Consider the following 22,095-nt stretch of genomic DNA (forward strand, 5'->3'; position numbering starts at 1 on the left):
AATGTATCAATACTGTCTCATTAATTGTGACAGATGTACACCAGTATTGTAAGACACTGATTACAATGGGAACTGGCTGCAGGCTATATAGAATCTCTCTGTTTTACTCTGCAATTTTTCTGTTAGGTTCAAAACTACTCTGGGACTTCTCTGATGGTGTAGTGGATAAGAATCCATCAGCCAATGCAGGGGACATGGGTTCGATCCCTGGTCCAGGAAGATTCCACATGCCGCAGAGCAACTAGGCCTGTGCGCCATGACTACTAAGCCTGTGCTCTAGAGCCTGTGCTCTGCAACAAGAGAAGCTATTGCAATGAGAAGCCTGAATACTGCAACAAAGAGTAGTCCTGGCTCACCACAACTAGAGAAAAGCCTGCACATAGCAACGAAGAGACAGTGCAGCCAAAAATAAATAAATAAAAATTATGGGGAGAAAACAACAACAACAACAACAACAACAACAAAAACCCAAAACAAAAATCTAGCCTGAGATTTAAAAAAACGTTCCACGGAGGTAAGACAGCAGGGAGAATGTGAGAGTGTGTCCTGGAAGGAAAGTTAGCTGAAGGGAGGTTTGCAGGCAACTTTCCCAGAGCCTTGGCGTTAGATCATGTGTCCACAGATTCATTTTGGAGCCCACTTACAGAGGGGAGTAACTATTGTCACATCTATCTATCCCCCCTGCTTCTCACCATTTAAAGTGTTCTCACACAGAGTGTGGAGTTTGGAGGGGAAATGGTCAGGGAGACTAACAGCCTGAACACATAGTTTTTTCTAACCTGTTCAAATTCCAACTGGGGGATCAGTTTATATACATGCTACATGTGTAATATAAATACTCTTGACCAAGGAAGCAGGCTGCATGGAAACCAAAGCTTATGTCTCATTCAGATCAGATCAGATCAGATCAGTCACTCAGTCGTGTCCGACTCTTTGCGACCCCATGAATCGCAGCACGCCAGGCCTCCCTGTCCATCACCAACTCCCGGAGTTCACTCAGACTCACATCCATCGAGTCAGTGATGCCATCCAGCCATCTCATCCTCTGGCGTCATTTGCCATTCCCTTCTCCTGGATAGAGACCTGGATAGAATGTGGACCACATTCTATCAGATCAAATTGCCAACATCCGCTGGATCACTGAAAAAGCAAGAGAGTTCCAGAAAAACATCTATTTCTGCTTTGTTGACTATGCCAAAGCCTTTGACTGTGTGGATCACAATAAACTGTGGGAAATTCTGAAAGAGATGGGCATACCAGACCACCTGACGTCCCTCTTGAGAAACCTGTATGCAGGTCAGGAAGCAACAGTTAGAACTGGAAATGGAACAACAGACTGGTTCCAAATAGGAAAAGCAGTACATCGAGGATGTATATTGTCACCCTGCTTATTTAACTTATATGCAGAGTACATTATGAGAAATGCTGGGCTGGAGGAAGCACAAGATTGCTTCCTGGAATCAAGATTGCCGGGAGAAATATCAGTAACCTCAGATATGCAGATGACACCACCCTTATGGTAGAAAGTGAAGAAGAACTAAAGAGCCTCTTGATGAAAGTGAAAGAGGACACTGAATAAGTTGGCTTAAAGCTCAAATTCAGAAAACGAAGATCATGGCATCTGGTCCCATCCCTTCATAGCAAATAGATGGGGAAACAGTGGAAACAGTGGCTGACTTCATTTTTTTGGGCTCCAAAATCACTGCAGATGGTGACTGCAGCCATGAAATTAAAGGACGCTTACTCCTTGGAAGGAAAGTTATGACCAACCTAGACAACATATTAAAAAGCAGAGACATTACTTTGTCAACAAAGGTCCATCTAGTCAAGGCTATGGTTTTCCCAGTGGTCATGTATGGATGTGAGAATTGGACTATAAAGAAAGCTGAGCGCTGAAGAATTGATGCTTTTGAACTGTGGTGTTGGAGAAGACTCTTGAGAGTCCCTTGGACTACAAGGAGATCCAATCAGTCCATCCTGAAAGAGACCGGTCCTGGGTGTTCTTTGGAAGGACTGGTGCTGAAGCTGAAACTCCAGTACTTTGGCCACCTGGTGCGAAGAGCTGACTCATTTGAAAAGACCCTGATGCTGGGAAAGATTGAGAGCAGGAGGAGAATGGGACGACAGAAGATGAGATGGTTGGATGGTATCACCATCTCGATGGACATGGGTTTGGGTGGGCTCTGGGAGTTGGTGATGGACAGGGAGGCCTGGCCCACTGCAGTTCATGGGGTCACAAAGAGTCAGACATGACTGAGCCACTGACCTAACTAATAGTTATAAAGTCAACATACAAAAAATTAATAAATAATTATTTTATTTATATGAGGTTCAAAACAGACAAAACTAATCTCTAGTGGTAGAAATCAGAACAAATTGTTGTTCTGAGAGGGGAATATTGGCTGAAAAGGAGTATCAAGTTTCTTAGGGTATAGAGAGGTTCTATATCTTGGTTAGAGTAGTGACTAACAGATGTATACTGCACATTTAAAGTGTGAGTGTTCGCTGATTGGATTTTAAAAAATGACCTTTCAATATGCTCCCTACAAGAGACTTACTTCAGGGCTAAACACACACACAGATTGAAAATGAGAGGACAGGAAACAGTACCACATCCAAATAGAAATGACAAGAAAATGAGGGTAGCAATACTCATGTCAGACAAAGTAGACTTTAAAACAAAGGCTATAACAAACACAAAGAGGGACACTATAAAATGATAAAGGGAAGAAGATATTACACTCACTGACACATATGCACCCAAAACAGAAGCACCTAAATATATAAAGCAAATACTAACATTCATAAAGAGAGAAATGAGCAATGATATAATAATAGTAAGGGACTTTAATAAAATCAGTAAGGCACTAATGGCTTTAAATGACATAATAGACCAGGACTCTAAGACAGAATAGACCAGATCATAGGATATTCCATCCAAAACAGCAGAATACACATTCTTTTCAAGTACACATGGAATGTCCTCCAGAAGAGATTACAGGCTAGACCACAAAACAAGTCTCAACAAATTTAAGAGAATAGAAATTATATCAAGCATTTTTCCCAACTACAATGGTATGAAACCAGAAATCAACTACAGAAAGAAAAATGGGAAAATGAGAAATGTGATAACTAAACAATATACTGCTTGAAAAACCAGTGGGTTGATGAAGAAATCAAAGGGGGAATTAGAAAACTATTTAAGGCAAGTGAAAAATGGAAACACAACACTTCAAAATTAATGGGATGAAGCAAAAGAGTCCCAAGAGAGAAGTTTATAGCAATACAGGCCTTCCTTAGGAAACAAGAAAAGTCTCAAACAACCTAATTTACCACCTAAAAGAATTAGGAAAATGAACAAAGCTCAAAATTGGCCAAAGAAAGAAAATAAAGATCAGAGAGGAAATAAATAAAATACAAATAAAAATATATAGGAAAAGATCAAGGAAACCAAGAACAGTTTTGTTTTGTTTTGTTAAAAAAAAAAAATGAAACTGGTAAATTTTAACCAGGCTCACCAAGGAGAAAAGAGGGCTAAAATAAGCAAAATAAGAAATGAAAGAGGAGAAATAATAATTTATGCCACAGAGATACAAAAAAAAACCATAGGAGGGTTCAGGATGGGGAACACATGTATACCTGTGGCGGATTCATTTTGATATTTGGCAAAACTAATACAATTATGTAAAGTTTAAAAATAAAATAAAAAAAAGAGAAAAATACTATGAACAGTTGTATGCCAACAAATTGGACAACGTAGAAGAAATGGACAGATTTTTAGAAACATACAGCCTGCCAAGATGTAATCAAGAAGAAATAGATAATTTGAACAGACTAATCACAAGTAGTGAAATTGAATTTGTTATTTTTTTAAAAAGTTTCCAGAAAACAAAAGTTCAGGATCAGGTGACTTCATAGGGGAATCTTACGAACCATGTAAAGAAGAACTAATACCTATCTTGCTCAAACTATTTTTAAAAATTGGAGAAGATAGGATACTTTCAGAATTCATTCTATGAAGCCACCGTTTCCCTGATACCAAAACCAGACAGATACTACAAGGAAAATACAATTGTAGGCCAATATCTATGATGAATATAAATGCAAAAATTCTCAAAAAAATATTAGCAAACTAAATCCAGCAATATATAAAAAGTATCATATACCATGAGCCAAGTAGAATTTATTCCAAGGGCACAAGGATGTCTCAACATTTGAAAATCAATGTGATATACTACATTAATAAAAGGAAGGATTAAAAATTACATGATCATCTCAATAGTCACAGAAGAAGCATTTCACAAAATTCAACATCCATTCATGACAAAAAAAAAACCCCTCATCAAAGTGGGTATAGAGGGAACACATCTTAACATAATAAAGACCATTTATGACAAACCCATAGCCAGCATCATACTCAATGGGGAAAAGCTGACAGCTTTTACTTTTCCTTACTTTTATCCAAGAACAAGATAAAGATCTCTACTCTTGCTGCCTATACTTAATGTTATATTGGAAGTCGTAGCCACAGCAGTTATATGAGAAACAGAAAAAAAAGGAATCCAAATTGGAAGGGAAGAAGTAAAACTGTCACTGTTTGCAGATGACATGGTACTCTATATAGAAAACCCTAAAGTCTCCACACAAAAAGTATTAGAATAAATGAATTCATCAAGATAGCAAGCTACAAGATTAGAAAAATCCATTACATTTCTCAATCAACTATCAGTGGGGGATTAAAAAAAAAATCCTGTTTAAAATCACATCAACAGGAATAAAATACCGAGGAATAAACTTAACCAAGGAGGTGAAAGACCTATACTCTGAAAACTATAAAACATTGTTGAAGGAAACTGAAGATGATACAAGGAAATGGAAAGATATCCCATACTCTTGGATTGAAGAATTAATATTGTTAAAATGACTATACTACCCAAGGCAATCTAGAGGTTCAATGCAATCCCTACCAAAATACCCATGACATTTTTCACAGAACTAGAAAATAATCCTAAAATCCATGTGGAACAACAAAAGACCCCAAACTGACAAAGCAGTCTTAAATAAGAAGGAAAAAACTGGAGATATTACCCACCCAGACCTCAGACTATACTGCAAGGCTACAGTAATCAAAATAGCATAGTACTGGCACAAATACACAGACCAATGGAATGGAATAGAGAGCCCAGAAATAACCCCACACACATATGGTCAATTAATCTACAACAGTGGAGGCAAGAATATGCAGTGAAGAAAAGACAGTCTTTTCAACAAGTAGTACTGGGAAAACTGGACAGTTAAATGTAAAGCAATGAGATTAGAACTTACTTTATACCATATACAAAAATAAACTCAAAATTGATTAAAGACCTCACGGTGACACCTGAAACCATTAAACTCCTTCCTATGAGAGAACATAGGCAGCATATTCATTGACATAAATCATAGCAATACTTTTGACTGTCTTAAGGCAAAAGAAATAAAAGCAAAAATAAACGGAGCCTAATTAAACTTAAGAATGTTTGCACAGCAAAGGAAACTGTCAGCAAAAACAAAAAGACAACCTACAGAATGGGAATAAATGATATGGCCAACAAGGAATTAATATCCAAAATATGTAAACAGTCATTATTACTCAATATCAAAAGAACAAAAACCCAATCAAAAAACGGACAGAAGAGACATTTTTTGAATAAGATATACAGATGGCTACTGCTGCTGCTGCTGCTGCTAAGTCACTTCAGTCGTGTCCGACTCTGTGTGACCCTAGACAGCAGCCCACCAGGCTCCCCCGTCCCTGGGATTCTCCAGGCAAGAACACTGGAGTGGGCTGCCATTTCCTTCTCCAATGCATGAAAGTGAAAAGTGAAAGTGAAGTCGCTCAGTTGTGTCCAACTCTTAGCGACCCCATGGACTGCGGCCTACCAGGCTCCTCCACCAATGGGATTTTCCAGGCAAGAGTACTGGAATGGGTTGCCATTGCCTTCTCCGACAGATGGCTACAGACCCATGAAAAGATGCTCAGCATTGCTAATTGTTGAGAAAAGTAAATCAAAACAACAAGATAGCACCTCACACCTATGAGAATGGCTATTATCAAAAAGTCTACAGATTACAAGCAAGGAGAGGATGTGAAAAAAAGAGAATCTTTGTATGCTGTTGGTGGAAATGTAAATTGGTACAGCCACAGTAGAAAAGTGTATGGAAGGTCTTCAAAACACTATAAATAAAACTGGCATGTGGTCTAACAATTCCACTCCTGGGTATACATCCAAAGAAAACAAAAACATTAATTTGAAAAGATACATGCACACCAATGTTCATAGCAGCATTATTTACAATCGACAAGATATGGAAGCAACCCAAAGGTCCATCAACAGATGAATGGATAAGAAAGATATGAGAGACAGAGATATATACACATACATACATAAACACACACGTAATGAAACATTACTCAATCATTAAAAAATGGAGTTCTGCCATTTTCAGCAAAGTGGGTCGGCCTAGAGAATATTATGCTTACTGAAGTAAGAAAGACAAATACTATATGATTATCACTTACATGTGAAATCTAAAAAATAATACAAATTAATGTATATGCAAAACAAACTGATTCACATAGGAAACAAACCAGTGGTTACATTGTAAATCAACTATACTTCAGCTTAAAAAATGAAATGTGTGTTATTATATACAAATGGAATCATATAGCCTTTTGTGCCTTCCTTTGGCCAGGGAAATTCCAGGGGAGGGATTCTGCTGTGAGCAACCAACATTCCTTTCTGGGGGAAGACAGCCTCAGTCCTGAAGAGAGAGCTGAGTGACACACAACATTTTCTACATGGTTAAATGTAAAAGATGGAATTAAACCAATACAATATTGTAAAGTAATTAACCTCCAATTAAAATAAATAAATTTATATTTAAAAAAATAAAAAATAAATTTCAAATATTAAAAAAAATTTTTTTAATTTAAAAAATGGAAGAAAATATCAAATAGTCCAAAAATGAGATTGAAAAGGATTTTCTTTTTGTGATATTTCCCAAATCAGATAAAAAGAGACGTAGAGCATCTATACTGACAGTAGGTTTTATCAAGGTGGGGAGTGTAGGTGGAAAGGGACAGCAGTAAGAAAAGCCACCAGCATCACCGTGGTCCAGGAAGGACCTCTCTTGCCTCAAATGCTGAACATCTGGAGGACAACGTTTCCTTCCAGTGCTACTTTACTCAAATCCCTGACAAATAGCTTGCACATCAGCCTTGGTTTACAGCATTACTTCACATTCGTGTATGGTGGGGAGGGGCTGATTTTGAGTCCCCCAGAGGGTCCTGCCTATTTCAAACTCAACATGCTTGTAAGAAAGCATAGTCTCCAGGGGATATTCTCCCACTGGCTCCAACCTCCCCCAGCAACTTGCCCTTCCCTGAGACCTCACCCCACCTTTGCATGCCTGTTACAGAAAGTCAAGGCCATAGAAGCTGCTGAACATCCAGCATGTGGGCTTTTTCTGGACATCCCGTGTTCTCACTTGCTGCTTTATTCTGAACCCACTGGAAGGCTGATCAATGGTTAGAGATTATGACACTTTAGGAAGGAAAAAGAAACCTTCTGAGTTAATATTATGATAATAGCAGCCACAGTGACTGTACCAGACACTGTGAGAAGCCCTCTCATATATTATCTCACCAAACCTTCTTTTTTTTTTTAACCAGTTTCATTCACTTTTTTTTCTCATATAAAATTACGTGGTAGCTACCACTGGAGCCTGGGTCCTTGCATGGAGACTGGTGTGGGTCCTTACAAGATGGTCAGTGAATTCCTGATACAGAGACTTGGGGAACACCGTCTCTTTCCAGAGATCAGTTGGAAATGGCATCAAAAGTGGCCTTAGTGGAGTTGCCCAGGGTGGCGGTGCAGCCCCTGGCAGAGGTGTAACAGTCATCAGTGCCAGCCATCATCAGGAGCATCTTGGCCACAGGGGCCAAGACGATGCCAGTGCCCCTGAGGGCAGGGATGAGGTACACCAGCACTGAGCCACAGCAGCCAGTCACCTTGCAAGGGACAGTGTGGGGCCTGCTGATCTTGTTTCCCCAGTAGCCCATTGTCACCTGGGACAATGGAGAGCTTGGCCAGGATGATGGCCCCTATGACCAGGAGAGCAGTGGCTACCTTCTTAGAGCACTTGACACCCAAACTGACGTGTCTGTTGTGATCCCCAGTGGCAGCAAATGCCTTGAACCTGGTCCGCTAGCCAGCACGGACCTGCTTTTACACAGACATAGTCTTCAAAACCTCGTCCTTGAGGGATGTCCCCAGGAAAAAGACAATGATCTCAGATTCCTTGATGGGCAAAGAGAAGAGGTAGATCTCCTCCATGAACTTGATCTCCATGTCCTTGACCAGAGGGCCCAGCTTGGTACTGAGGAGCCACTCCTTGTCCTCGGCCTTACCTCCAAGAGTGCCATGGCGTTTACCCCAGCCCCCCAGCCCTGACCCTGGCCCAATGGCCCTGGACACCACTGCCAAAGTCTCTGTGGATGCCACCACAGCCTCCTATTCCAGGGCCTTCAGGGCCTCCGGGCCCTCCCACAGCACCAGGGTCAGCCTTCATTTGGTGTTTTTACAAAGAAGCCTCACCAAACCTTCTTAAGTCTCTATTTTACATATGGAGGAAATGAGGCTTAGAGTGATCAATTGCCCAAGATTACACAACGAAAAACACTTTCCTAAGACACTTGGATGTGAATGAGGATATACCTGATTCCAAAGACCTCATTGTTTCTGTCCCCTCAGTTCCTCTCAGGTTTCATTGAGCAACATAGGCTATGGAGACAGGGGGCGGGAGACTTAGTGTGCAGCTTTTATTACATCATTGATTCTCAGTCTTGGCTTCACATTAGATTCACCCAGGGAGTGGCTTAAAATCTCATTGGTTCCAGTGAGAAGCTAAGGTTGAGAACCACTTATTAGATGCACCCTCAAAGTATCCTAGAATACAGAGTTGGTGTCATCTTAAAAGCTAGTGTTACCTCCTCCTTATGCTTTAAGGAGATTTCATCATGGATGATCTGGTGACTATTTTGAGCATTTTATTTACAACTTGATATTCATATTGACCTAACAGAAATGGTAACTAAACATAAATAGAACATAGCAGCTTCAGTAAGCTTAGGAATCCTCATGTGGTGGAAAGTCATCACTCTGAACAGAGTTAGAAAACCTAAGTTCAAGTTATAGTCCTTCCACTTACCACCTATGTGACTTGATCTTGAAATTCCTCCTTAATCTGAAGGAAGCCAACTAGATTTTTGAGCAGCAGAATGACATGCTGGGGTGGGGGTGGGGAGAACCTCTTTCTAAAATACCAGAGGTTGGAGACAAAGATGTTGTTCAAGGGTTATGAGGGTACTGATAATTCTGCCTTTACCACCCACCTGTGTGAAATTAAAGTTAAGGGAAGCAATCTGATGCTGATTTTGGCTCAAAAGTTAGAAGAGCCTGTTTTTGTAACAGTTCCTTAAATGGAACCACATACATTGTTAGTCTTAGTTCTTTCAAAATGAAGATGCAAGACCCAAGCCTACCAGGGCAGTGACATAGCAAGAACCTGAGTAACTTCAAGCATCCTAAGGATCCTATCCATCAGGGAACCGAAAGCCAGGATTCCTTTGCCAAGGACTGCTGATCTGCTTCTTCCCTGTTCAGTCTCCTCGTCTCTGACAATAAATACAGACTTTAATTCAGAGTGTGCAGGTGAGGTCACCCCAACTCTACTGCCCCCCTGCTCCTAGATTGACAGAGAAGTACTAGATGTGAGATGTCAACTGGGAGAAAGGTGGTGCAGTGGGAAGAAATAATCACCTCTCACATACATGGAGGCAGTTTAAGAGCCAAGAACCTCACTGCTACCCAGTTGCTATGTTCTGGTTCCCTGTCAGAAAAAAAGAATAGTCTTGTGTCCTGCCTACTCTCCATTTTAATCATACAGCCCCCTTTGCAAACTTTCCTTCACAAGCATCAGGCAGGCTCGTGATTTCTGCCAGATATGGCTCCTCCACATTCTGGAGAAACGCCAGTGTGCTTGTGTCCTTTAAGGTGGCTTAGCAATGAGACCACAGGAGGCAGGGCGAGCAGCTGAGGATTTCACAGGTGACTCTTGCTTCTCCCTGTTGTCTTTGTTTCCACCCTCTTTTCACCTCATTTTAGTCTTCTGTAAAGTGTTGGTCTCAATTTTTATGTTACAAAGCTTGTGTTTGTGCCCATCCCATTGTAAACCACCTTAAATCCGTTCTGAGAACATGAAAGGCATATGTCAGAAACAGTTTTGTCACTTTGGACCTCCACGTCTGTGGCGGGAGACTGGCAGCCACCAGTCAGGTGTGTGCCTGAGTGAGGGTCTGAGCTGTGGACACATCTGGAGGCTGACTGACATGGAGGCACCCAACAAACCTGGTCAGGCATCTGATAGACTCCTACCATGCTAAAGGAGCACAGAGGGTGAGCTGGTACCCAGAACATCATGTCACTCAGCCTCATCTTCAGGGGAGCGTGGCCAGGACACTTGTTTACTACGAGTTGTACAGAATAGAAGTATTAGGGTTTTGATAGTGGATCCTAGCAGCACTTTTGTGAAACAGCATAAGGTGGAGAGAATGGGGGATCAAGGTTAGAGACACCAGAGTCTGAACCTCAGACAGGGCAGAGACACAAAATCCATCACCAAGAGAAGGTGTGTGCTTTCTTTGCCATGCCAACACATAACCATACCTCCCAAGATCCCTGCACCCCCACCTCGCCAAACAAAGCCTGGCAGGCCCAGCTCAGAAAGGGGCTTAAAGGAGCCAAGCAGCCTCCTTAACTGTAGTTGTAGTTGTCAGATCTTACTTTAAATGTCATATAATCATTTTTTACACAGATATAAATTTCTAATTCGGCTTTTTCATTTACACATTTCTTTGACATATGTGCTAAGCACATGCTTGGGGAAAAAAAAACTAGTTTAATTCTGATTTTCTCCCTTTAAAACAACCAGCATTTCACACTCTAGTGCATAATTCATTAAGTAAACCAAAGTTTTTTTTTTTTTTTTTTTTTTTTGAGCTCATGGGAGGGAGGGCAAGTGTGAAGATATACTTTTTGTGGGTCATATCAAGAATTCCATGGTTAGACCTGTTTTGATCCAGGTGACTTTCATGGCACAGATATTCAGCCGAAGTATCTGAATATCCCTGCTCAGCATTTGGAAATGGTTGCAAAAAAGAAAGATGCTACAACATGCTGCTTCAAGGCACTTTGTTTTTTCTTTACCTCCTACGGTAGGAAAGTAGGACTTTGTTTAAGCACACACCTTTCTTTCCTGTCAGTCAGACAGTGATCACAGCCCAAGTGGTGAGTGTCAGCTGAAGTTAGTTACCTCAGCATCTCTATTTGAGGCATATGCATCATTGGTACTGAGCATCTTTAATTGCTATCTTAAATTCTTCAAAAAGATTTATTGTGGCTCAGCCTCCAAAGGTTGTGTTGTGTGCAGAGGGCATAGAAGCAGAGCATCAGAGCAGAAATTTGATATTTGTGAAACAAGTGTTCATCATTTAAGAATGGTCTCCATTCCATATACCAGAGCAACGGTCAAGTTCTAAATGGGACTAAAGGAAAGATGACCCTTACAAAACAGTTGAAACTGGGTTGTTTTGTTGCTGAAATATTTGCAAAAGAGTTGGCAATTATGTAGCACATGATGTAAGTGAAGGGATGCATGATGAAAGTGTCTAGATAAGTCTAAAGGCACTCCCTCAGTAGCATAGAATAAAAATTGTAAGAAAGCATTGTGTTATAGTGTAATTGGCAGTATGTTTTCTTTCTTACTGGGACATAAAACAATAGTATGTTGTCTCTTATGTTTGATGAAATGTACTTAAAACAGAAGAGCTTGAATTTCCTTAGGTAAATATTCTATCTATTGCCTGGATAGATAGCACAGTTAGCACAGGATAACTTATAAAATTCACTCCCAGAATCTGACCACAAGCTGATGCAACCTCAGATGGTTTGAGTGTGAACAACAAAGATTTCATGGAATCCTAGAATGAGTAATCTGTAAAGGAGTCTTAGGGATTCTATGGTCTTACAGATGGAGCTGCTGGAGCCCAGAATTCAGAAGCCTCTCTTCAGTCACTGGACACATATTTAATCAGTGGATCATGAGAACGTGAGGCATGGATGCCCTTTTCCCAGTGCTCCCAGTGGACATTTTGGCTTCGAGGGGCGTGGACAGGAGAGGGGAGAAATGGGAAGGGATGGAGTTTAAGGTTGGGCAGCTGTTCTTTTGTCCCTTATTTGACGATCTGTTTTCTGTGGATGCCTTCTCTCCAGTTCCCCTCCTTACATTCCCCTTATCCCTCCACTGTGCCCCTCACCACTGCCCCCCAACAACCCTGTAATTTTTTCTCTGCTTTTGTCCACTATTCTCCTCCCTTCTCACCCATCTTCTAAGCCTTGAAGTGGCAGATCAGTTGAAGTGGGGGAGGGAATAGGAAGACATATGTGAAGAAAGCAACGCAGACAGGAGGCATCGAAGAAACACTTTAAAAATTTAACTGAGGTACTTCCCTGGTAATCCAGTGAGTCAGAATTTACCTGCCAACGCAGGGGACATGAGTTCAATACGTGGTCTGGGAAGATTTCATGTCCTGCAGAGCAACTAAGCCCATGCACCATAACTATTGAGCCCACTCTCTAGAGCCTGTGCTCTGCAACAAGAGAAGGCACTGCAATGAGAAGCCCACACACAGCAATGGAGAGTAGTCCCCGCTCACCACAGCCAAAGGAAGCCCACATGCAGCAATAAAGACTCAGTTCAGTTCAGTTCAGTCGCTCAGTCGTGTCCAACTCTTTGCGACCCCATGAATCACAGCACGCCAGGTCTCCCTGTCCATCATCAACTCCCGGAGTTCACCCAGACTCACGTCCATTGAGTCAGTGATGCCATACAGCCATCTCATCCTCTGTCATCCTCTTCTCCTCTTGCCCCCAATTCCCCCCAGCATCAGAGTCTTTTCCAATGAGTCAATTCTTCGCATGAGGTGGCCAAAGTACTGGAGTCTCAGCTTTAGCACCATTCCTTCCAAAGAAATCCCAGGGCTGATCTCCTTCAGAATGGACTGGTTGGATCTCCTTGCAGTCCAAGGGACTCTCAAGAGTCTTCTCCAACACCACAGTTCAAAAGCATCAATTCTTCGGCGCTCAGCCTTCTTCACAGTCCAACTCGCACATCCATACATGACCACAGGAAAAACCATAGCCTTGACTAGACGGACCTTTGTTGGCAAAGTAATGTCTCTGCTTTTCAATATGCTATCTAGCTTGGTCAGAACTTTCCTTCCAAGGAGTAAGCGTCTTTTAATTTCATGACTGCAGTCACCATCTGTAGTGATTTTGGAGCCCATAAAAATAAAGTCTGACACTGTTTCCACTGTTTCCCCATCTATTTCCCATGAAGTGATGGGACCGGATGCCATGATCTTCGTTTTCTGAATGTTGAGCTTTAAGCCAACTTTTTCACTCTCCACTTTCACCTTCATCAAGAGGCTTTTTAGTTCCTCTTCACTTTCTGCCCTAAGGGTGGTGTCATCTGCATATCGGAGGTTATTGATATTTCTCCTGAGTGTGAAATATCAAAAAAGTTATTGATATTTGGCTGTGCTAAAGACTCAGCACAGCCAAAAATAACTAATTAATTACTGTTTTAAAAAAATTAACTGGGGAAATTCCCTAGCGGTCCAGTGGTTAGGATTCCACTTTTTCACTGCTGAGGGCCTGGGTTCAATTGAGGAACCAAGATCCCACAAGTGAGGCAAAAAAAAAAAGAAAGTTAACTGGAAAATTTTCCATCTCAGCTCCTACCCTACTCTAGAGCAGGAGTTGGCAAACTACAGTCTTCTGCCTCTTCTTGTAAATAAAGTTTTATTGAATTACAGCAGCATGCATTCATTTACATCTTGTATGTGTCTGTTTCTACACAGTGATGGCAGAATTGGGTGTCCACATAGCCCAAAATGTTTACTAGTTTGGTGTAGACAACTGCTTCCCCAAGAGTAGTCTGCAGAGGTCTCCTTGTGCAAAATGTTAGAGAGGTATCTCTGGAAAGAAAAAGCTTCTTGGGTCAAATATTTTGGAAACTCTGCTTTTTAATCAGAGGATTTCTTAGATCCTTTAATACGCTAACAGGCACTGTGAATTTCTGAGAGGTAGCTGAAGTATACAGCATTTTCCCAGGTTAATTTGGGAACCCTTTTCTTACAGAGCACCTTATGGGTATAGAGTTCCTCAAAAGACACTATGGAAAATGGTTCTCATTCAGTATCCAAGATATATTATTAATATTAAGTGAGAAAAGCAAGATGTATCCATTACACACCCATCAGTGTAAAGCATGAAGAAGGAAACTGTGGTTAAGTGTTTGCTTGTAAATGTTTCAATCATCTCTTGAAAGATCCATAGTGAATTGGTAGTACCACTCACTTCGAGGTGTGTTGAGGCTGGGAGATAGGCTTTTCACTGTATTGATTATCTGCATTTTGACTTTGGGATCATGCCAATGTACTTCATTATCTAAACAGTCTGTCCATCAACATAATTAAATTTTAAAACAAAAATGTAAAATGATAAAACACTTTGGAAAACAGTTTGCCAATTTTTAACAAAGTTAAATATATACATACTGTATGTCTCGGCAGTTCTTCTCCTAGGTATTTACAGAAGAGAAATGTAAACATATGTGCATGCATACACATACTGTAAATAAAATGATGGGAGAGCAGAGACAGGCTTCCATATAAAGATGTGTTGGTTATGTACCTGCAGCCTCCTCCATTGTGACACTGCCCCACGGAGCCCCTTCTTCCCAGCTCTCTCATACCACTTCCCTAGAAAGAAATGTGGCATGAGTTTGGCACATTCACAGTGGTTTCTACCCACACCACGTGCATGGCCTTCTGTGGACTAGCATCCCTCTGTATGACCCCATTGAAGACTAATGGCAGAATTTGGACTTTATCAATTGAAAAGCATCCATTTGGTAAGAGCACAGGAGAAAATAAAGACCACAAATCCAAAGGGCAAAATCATGGAGTCAAGTGTAGAGTCTTTTCCTAATGGAGGAGGATCCCTGCATTTCCCCCCACCACCACCCTGTAATTAATCCTCCACTGGCTCACAGTGCTCTCAGAAAGGACTATATTTACAGGCTGACCCTCTTGTCACGGGCTGGCTCAGGAGTTGCTGCTTCTCTCTTGCAGTCTGTTTCAGGACCTGAGCTGCCCAGTTGGCACCACATCCACAACCCACGGAATAATAACCACACCTTTCTAAGGTTGTGCTTTACAAATGCAAATTAAGTTCACTGCTGGCAGACAGCTCAAATTCCATTTGTTCTTGGCTCACTTTTGCTTAAAAAGGTACAGAGACCAAAAAACCTAGCCAGAGCTGGAGGGCATCATTTGCAGAAAATGCAGCATCTGAAGGAGCCAGGCAGAGCAGGATGGAGTATTGCTGTAGCTCACCTATTTTTATTTCAAATTTACTAACTGCCTGGACCATTTTCTTTGTGGCCTCTGCAACTACATTTTCTCCATTATTATCCTGTGGATGACATAGTCTCCTCCTCCAATAGAACAGGTCACTGATTCCTCTGCATTCCCTTTGGGCAGTACCTTTCAAAATTTGGTGAAATTAGAATCACCTGGAGGTTTTTTAAAACACATACACACACATACACACACACACACACACACACACACACACACACACTGCCTAGTCTGTTCCCTGAGTTCCTGATTCAGTAGGTTTGGAATTGGGATCCAAGAGTCTCTATTTCTAGCAAGTTCCCAGGTGATGCTGATGCTCCTGGTGATCCACACTCAGAGTAGCTCTTCTCACGGTACATATACCTCTATCATGGTATCTGTTATATTCTGCTTTCATTGTTCCTTTTGTAGGAAGGACTTAGATCAGTACTGTCTCATAGAAATGTAACCTATGTATATAATTTTAAATTTTATAGTAGCTAGTAATATATTAATAAACATGATACAATTAATTTTAACAATACATTTTATTAATAATCAAATATACCCAAAATATTATCACTTCAACATGTAACCAATACCAAAATAAATATTAATCAGATATTCTATATTTTTTGTACTAAGTAATCAAAATTAGGTATATATTTTATACCTAGAGCACATTTCAGTTTGAACTAAGCACATGTGGAGTGCTCCATGGCCACATGTGGTCAGTGGCTACCACACTGGGTGGGACAGCCTGAGGTCATGCTCACCGTGTACCAGAGAGTGTTGTAAACCCTTTAATTCATTTAATATATATTTAACCTTGTATATTAACTCTAGCCCCTCATGATAACCATAGCGGGTAAACAGTGTTATTAATCTCATTTTACAAGTAAGGAAACTAAGGCCCAGAAAGCTTTAGGTAACTTGCCCAGGACCCCTGAGCCAGAAATTGGGGGAAAGGGGACTGGAGCTTGGCATCTGGCTTCAGGGTCAGCCCCATTTCCACAAGGCCCTCATGCTCAACCACAACTCCCTGCAAATACCACTTCAGTATTCTTGCCTTGAGAACCCCATGAACAGTATGAAAAGGCAAAAAGATAGGACACTGAAAGATGAACTCCCCAGGTCGGTAGGTGCCCAATATGCTACTGGAGATCAGTGGAGAAATAACTCCAGAAAGAATGAGGGGATGGAGCCAAAGCAAAAACAATATCCAGTTGTGGATGGGACTGGTGATAGAAGCAAGGTTCAATGCTGTAAAGAGCAATATTGCATAGGAACCTGGAATGTTAGCTCCATGAATCAAGGCAAATTGGAAGTGGTCAAACAGGAGATGACAAGAGTGAACATCGACATTCTAGGAATCCGCGAACTAAGATGGACTGGAATAGGTGCATTTAACTCAGATGACCACTATGTCTACTACTGTGGACAGGAATCCCTTAGAAGAAATGGAGTAGCCATCATGGTCAACAAAAGAGTCCAAAAGGCTGTACTTGGATGCAATCTCAAAAATGACAGAATGATCTCTGTTCATTTCCAAGGCAAACCATTCAATATCACGGTAATTCAAGTTTATGCCCAACAGGTAACACTGAAGTAGCTGAAGTTGAACAGTTCTATGAAGACCTATAAGACCTTCTAGAACTAACACCCCAAAAAGATGTCCTTTTCATTACAGGGGACTGGAATGCAAAAGTAGGAAATCTATGACAAAGGAGGCAAGAATATACAACGGAGAAAAGACAGTCTTTTCAATAAGGGGTGTTGGGAAAACTGGACAGCTATGTGTGAAAGAATGAAACTAGAACATTCTCTAAAACCAAAAACAAACTTAAAATGAATTAAAGACCTAAATATAAGACCAGATACTTTAAAACTCCTAGAGGAAAACACAGGCAGAACTCTTGGGCATAAATCACAACAGTATCATTTTTGGATCCATCTCCTAGAGTCATGAAAGTAAAAACAAAAACAAAAGAACAAATTGGACCTAATTATACTTAAAAGCTTTTACGCAGTGAAGGAAAGAAACCATCAGCAAAACAGAAGGATAACCTACAGAATGAGATAAAATATTTGCAGATAATGTGACTGATAAGGGATTAATTTCCAAAATAAACAGATAGCCTATACAGCCCAATATAAAAAAACAAAAACAAAAAATGAGCAACCCAATCAAACAGCAGGCTTATGAAAATATACTAAACATCATAATTATTAGAGAAATGCAAATCAAAAATGCAATTATTAGAGAAATGCAAATCAAAACTATAAAGCATACCTAACATTGATCAGTCGAAAGTGAAAGTGTTAGTCACTCAGTATCTGACTCTTTGCCACCCCGTGGACTGTAGCCTGCCAGGCTCTTCTGTCCATGGAATTTTCCAGACAAGAATACTGGAGTGGGTAGCTATTCCCTTCTCCAGGGATCTTCCTGACCCAGGGACTGAACCCAGGGCTCCCACACTGCAGGCAGATTCTTTACCATCTGAGCCACCAGGCAATCAGAATGGTCATCATCAAAAAAATCTACAAATAAATGCTGGGGAGTGTGTGGAGAAAAGGGAACCCTCCTACACTATTTAAGTGTGTGTGTGTGCTAAGTCACTTCAGTCGTGTCCAACTCTGTGTGACCCTATGGACTGTATTCTGCCAGGCTCCTCTGTCCATGGAATTTTCCAGGCAAGAATACTGCAGTGGTTTGCCATGCCCTCCTCCAGGGGATGTTCCCCACCCAGCGATCGAACCCGCATCTCCTGCCTTTCCTGCATTGGCAAGCAGATTCTTTACCACTAGCACCGTCTGGGAAGCCCATACTATTTACACTGGGATGTAAATTGGTGATGCCACTGTGGAGAACAGTATGAAGGTTCTTCAAAAAAACTAAAAACAGAGTTGCCATATGATCCAACATTCTCACTCCTGGGCATATATCTGGAAAAACTCTAGTCGGAGAAGATTCATGCACTCCAGTGTCATAGCAGCACTTATTTACAATAGCCAGGACATGGAAGCAACCTAAATATCCATCAACATATGAATGGATAAGAAAATGTGGTACACATGTACAATTGACTACTACTCAGCCATAAGAAAGAATTAAATAATGCCATCTGCAGCAACGTTGTTGGAACTAAAGATGATCATACTAAGTGAAGTAAGACAGAGAAAGACAAAGGTCATATAATGTCATTTACATATAGAATCTTAAAAAAATAATACAAGTCAAACTACGGCACAATAGCACTCATCTCTCACGCTAGTAAAGTAATGCTCAAAATTCTCCAAGCCAGGCTTCAGCAATACGTGAACCGTGAACTTCCAGATGTTCAAGCTGGTTTTAGAAAAGGCAGAGGAACCAGAGATCAAACTGCCAACATCCGCTGGATCATTGAAAAAGCAAGAGAGTTCCAGAAAAACATCTATTTCTGCTTTGTTGACTATGCCAAAGCCTTTGACTGTGTGGATCACAATAAACTGTGGGAAATTCTGAAAGAGATGGGCATACCAGACCACCTGACCTGCCTCTTGAGAAACCTGTATGCAGGTCAGGAAGCAACAGTTAGAACTGGACATGGAACAACAGACTGGTTCCAAATAGGAAAAGGAGTACGTCAAGGCTGTATATTATCACCCTGCTTATTTAACTTACATGCAGAGTACATCATGAGAAACGCTGGGCTGGAGGAAGCACAAGCTGGACTCAAGATTGCCGGGAGAAACATCAATAACCTCAGATATGCAGATGACACCACCTTTATGGCAGAAAGTGAAGAAGAACTAAAGAGCCTCTTGATGAAAGTGAAAGAGGAGAGTGAAAAAGTTGGCTTAAAGCTAAGAAACTAAGATCATGGCATCTGGTCCCATCACTTCGTGGCAAAAAGATGGGGAAACAGTGGAAACAGTGTCAGACTTTATTTTTTTGGGCTCCAAAATCACTGCAGATGGTGACTGCAGCCATGAAATTAAAAGATGCTTACTCTTTGGAAGGAAAGTTATGACCAACCTAGACAGCATATTAAAAAGCAGAGACATTACTTTGTCAACAAAGGTCCGTCCAGTCAAGGCTATGGTTTTTCCAGTGGTCATGTATGGATGTGAGAGTTGGACTATAAAGAAAGCTGAGTGCCGAAGAGTTGAAGCTTTTTATTTTATTATTTTTTTTTTCTCTAATTTTATTTTATTTTTAAACTTTACATAATTGTATTAGTTTTGCCAAATATCAAAATGAATCCGCCACAGGTATACATGTGTTCCCCATCCCGAACCCTCCTCCCTCCTCCCTCCTCATACCATCCCTCTGGGCCGTCCCAGTGCACCAGCCCCAAGCATCCAGCATCATGCATCGAACCTGGACTGGCAACTCGTTTCCTACATGATATTTTACATGTTTCATTGCCATTCTCCCAAATCTTCCCACCCTCTCCCTCTCCCACAGAGTCCATAAGACTGTTCTATACATCAGTGTCTCTTTTGCTGTCTCGTACACCGGGTTATTGTTACCATCTTTCTAAATTCCATATATATGCGTTAGTATACTGTATTTATGTTTTTCCTTCTGGCTTACTTCACTCTGTATAATAGGCTCCAGTTTCATCCACCTCATTAGAACTGATTCAAATGTATTCTTTTTAATGGCTGAGGAAGCTTTTTAACTGTGGTGTTGGAGAAGACTCTTGAGATTCCCTTGGACTGCAAGGAAATCCAACCAGTCCATCCTAAAGGAGATCAGTCCTGGGTGTTCATTGGAAGGAATGATGCTAAAGCTGAAACTCCAGTAATTTGGCCACCTCATGTGAAGAGTTGACTCATTGGAAACGACTGTGATGCTGGGAGGGATTGGGGGCAGGACGAGAAGGGGATGACAGAGGATGAGATGGCTGGATGGCATCACCAAGTTGATGGACAGGAGTTTGGGTAAACTTTGGGAATTGGTGATGGACAGGGAGGCCTGCTGTGCTGTGATTCATGGGGTTGCAAAGTGTTGGACATGACTCAGTGACTGAACTGAACTGAGTATTATAATATACTCAATTTCTTGTATAACCTATACTGGAAAAGAATCTGAAAAATAGGTAGATTGATAGATGTAGATACTGAATCATTTTGCTGTACCCCTGAATGTGTACATCTGAAACTAAGACAACATTTTAAATCATCTATGCTCTAATAAAAAGACATAAATGTGAACTGAGGTAAAATAAGTGTATGGAAAAATTAAGTAGGGTCAGAGGATGAAGGGTGTGATGTGGGACAGTCAGGAGGAGCCTCCATTGAGTGGAGAGGCCCTGAGGGATAATTCTTGAAATCGCAACATGGAAGTCAGTGTGGCTGAACCAGAGTGGGGGTGGGGCAGTCAATAAATGAGGTCAGAGCAAAGGTCAATGGCATTGTTAATACTTGGGCTTTTGCTCTAAGTGAACTGGAAATCCTAGAGAGTTTTGAGCATAGAAATAACATGTAATAACTATTATGTGTTTATCAAGTAATAACTATTACGTGTTTATCAAGTAATAACTATTACGTGTTTATCATGTAATAACTATTACATGTTTATCATGTTTAACGTCATTTTCTCTGAACAGTATTTCTGCCCCCCACTTTTAAGCCTTCTGGGAAATTCCATTATGTCTCAGTCCACTCCAGACTCTGATTTAATGCTCTTTTTTTCTGAGCCACCCAGGCAGAGTTAGGTCTGAGGACTTCAATCCCAAATCCATTTCCCCTGGGCCAGCAGCCTCATCTCCTCATAGCCCACATTTTACTCTAGCAGTTGCTACAGAAATTAGGCACATAGAAAAGCAAGCAGACAGCACCTGCACGCCACATTTTTCTCATTCTAACCCCACCTTCCCTGCCACAGCCACATGAAAAGATTGTGAGCAGCACACAGCCCTCCTGTTACATGCACACTCCTGCCATGTGAGCAGGATAACATCCCAAGAGGCAGGCACCTTTTGACTAATGAGGGATGGAGCCAGATTTTTCCCTCTCCTGTCCCCTGCAGGGACATAAGATCCTACTTTGCTCCTCCAAGGATTCTTAGTGAGACTGCATCCCAGTTGTCCACAGTGGTGATCAGCTCAGTAACATATGTTCTTTCTCCCTTTCACTTTTTCACTCTTTTCAGTCGCCTACACAAGTTCCTTGAAACGACTCTCCAAAATTTAAGCCATATGTCAGCTTACTTTGGGGAGAAAAAAACAGGGTTAAAACATCCCTCTCCTTTCACCTTACTCTGCTCCTGCTTCTTTCAAAAAATTTCATGTCAGCTTCAGCCTCAAGGAACAGAAGACGAACACCAATAACCCCTTCTCTAGCAAGACCATACCCCACCCACTCCTGCTGGACAGACCCAGCCACTGTCTTGGCTGATCTCAGGTCCACAACTTTTCTCTGGCTACTTTCCTACATCCATAATAATTTTTTCCTTTCAACCATTTTTTCAAAGATCAGTTCAAATCTCAGTGATTTTCCTAACAGCTTGCTTCTCTAAATGGCTAAAGTGGAAGTTGTTG

At 41.1% G+C, this 22,095-nt stretch overlaps 1 protein-coding gene and 1 pseudogene across 8 annotated transcripts in view; both read right to left on the reverse strand.

Annotated features, from left to right (window-relative positions):
* Positions 1-22,095, reverse strand: part of TMEM108 (transmembrane protein 108) — a 404,994-nt gene that overhangs the window by 29,287 nt on the left and 353,612 nt on the right. The window contains exon 1 of one of the 8 annotated variants that reach the window (XM_027545909.1): positions 14,859-14,889. The exons of the other annotated variants lie outside the window; for them this stretch is intronic. Within the exon in view, the coding sequence (XP_027401710.1) occupies positions 14,859-14,874 (16 nt within the window). The 5' untranslated portion in view covers positions 14,875-14,889. Of the gene's footprint in view, positions 1-14,858; positions 14,890-22,095 lie in introns of those variants that run through there. 8 annotated transcript variants of the gene reach the window in all.
* On the reverse strand, positions 7,744-8,613 carry LOC113895140 (annotated as a pseudogene).

The sequence above is a fragment of the Bos indicus x Bos taurus genome, chromosome 1, assembly GCF_003369695.1.
Source record: "Bos indicus x Bos taurus breed Angus x Brahman F1 hybrid chromosome 1, Bos_hybrid_MaternalHap_v2.0, whole genome shotgun sequence".
In the NCBI taxonomy this organism is placed as follows: domain Eukaryota; kingdom Metazoa; phylum Chordata; class Mammalia; order Artiodactyla; family Bovidae; genus Bos; species Bos indicus x Bos taurus.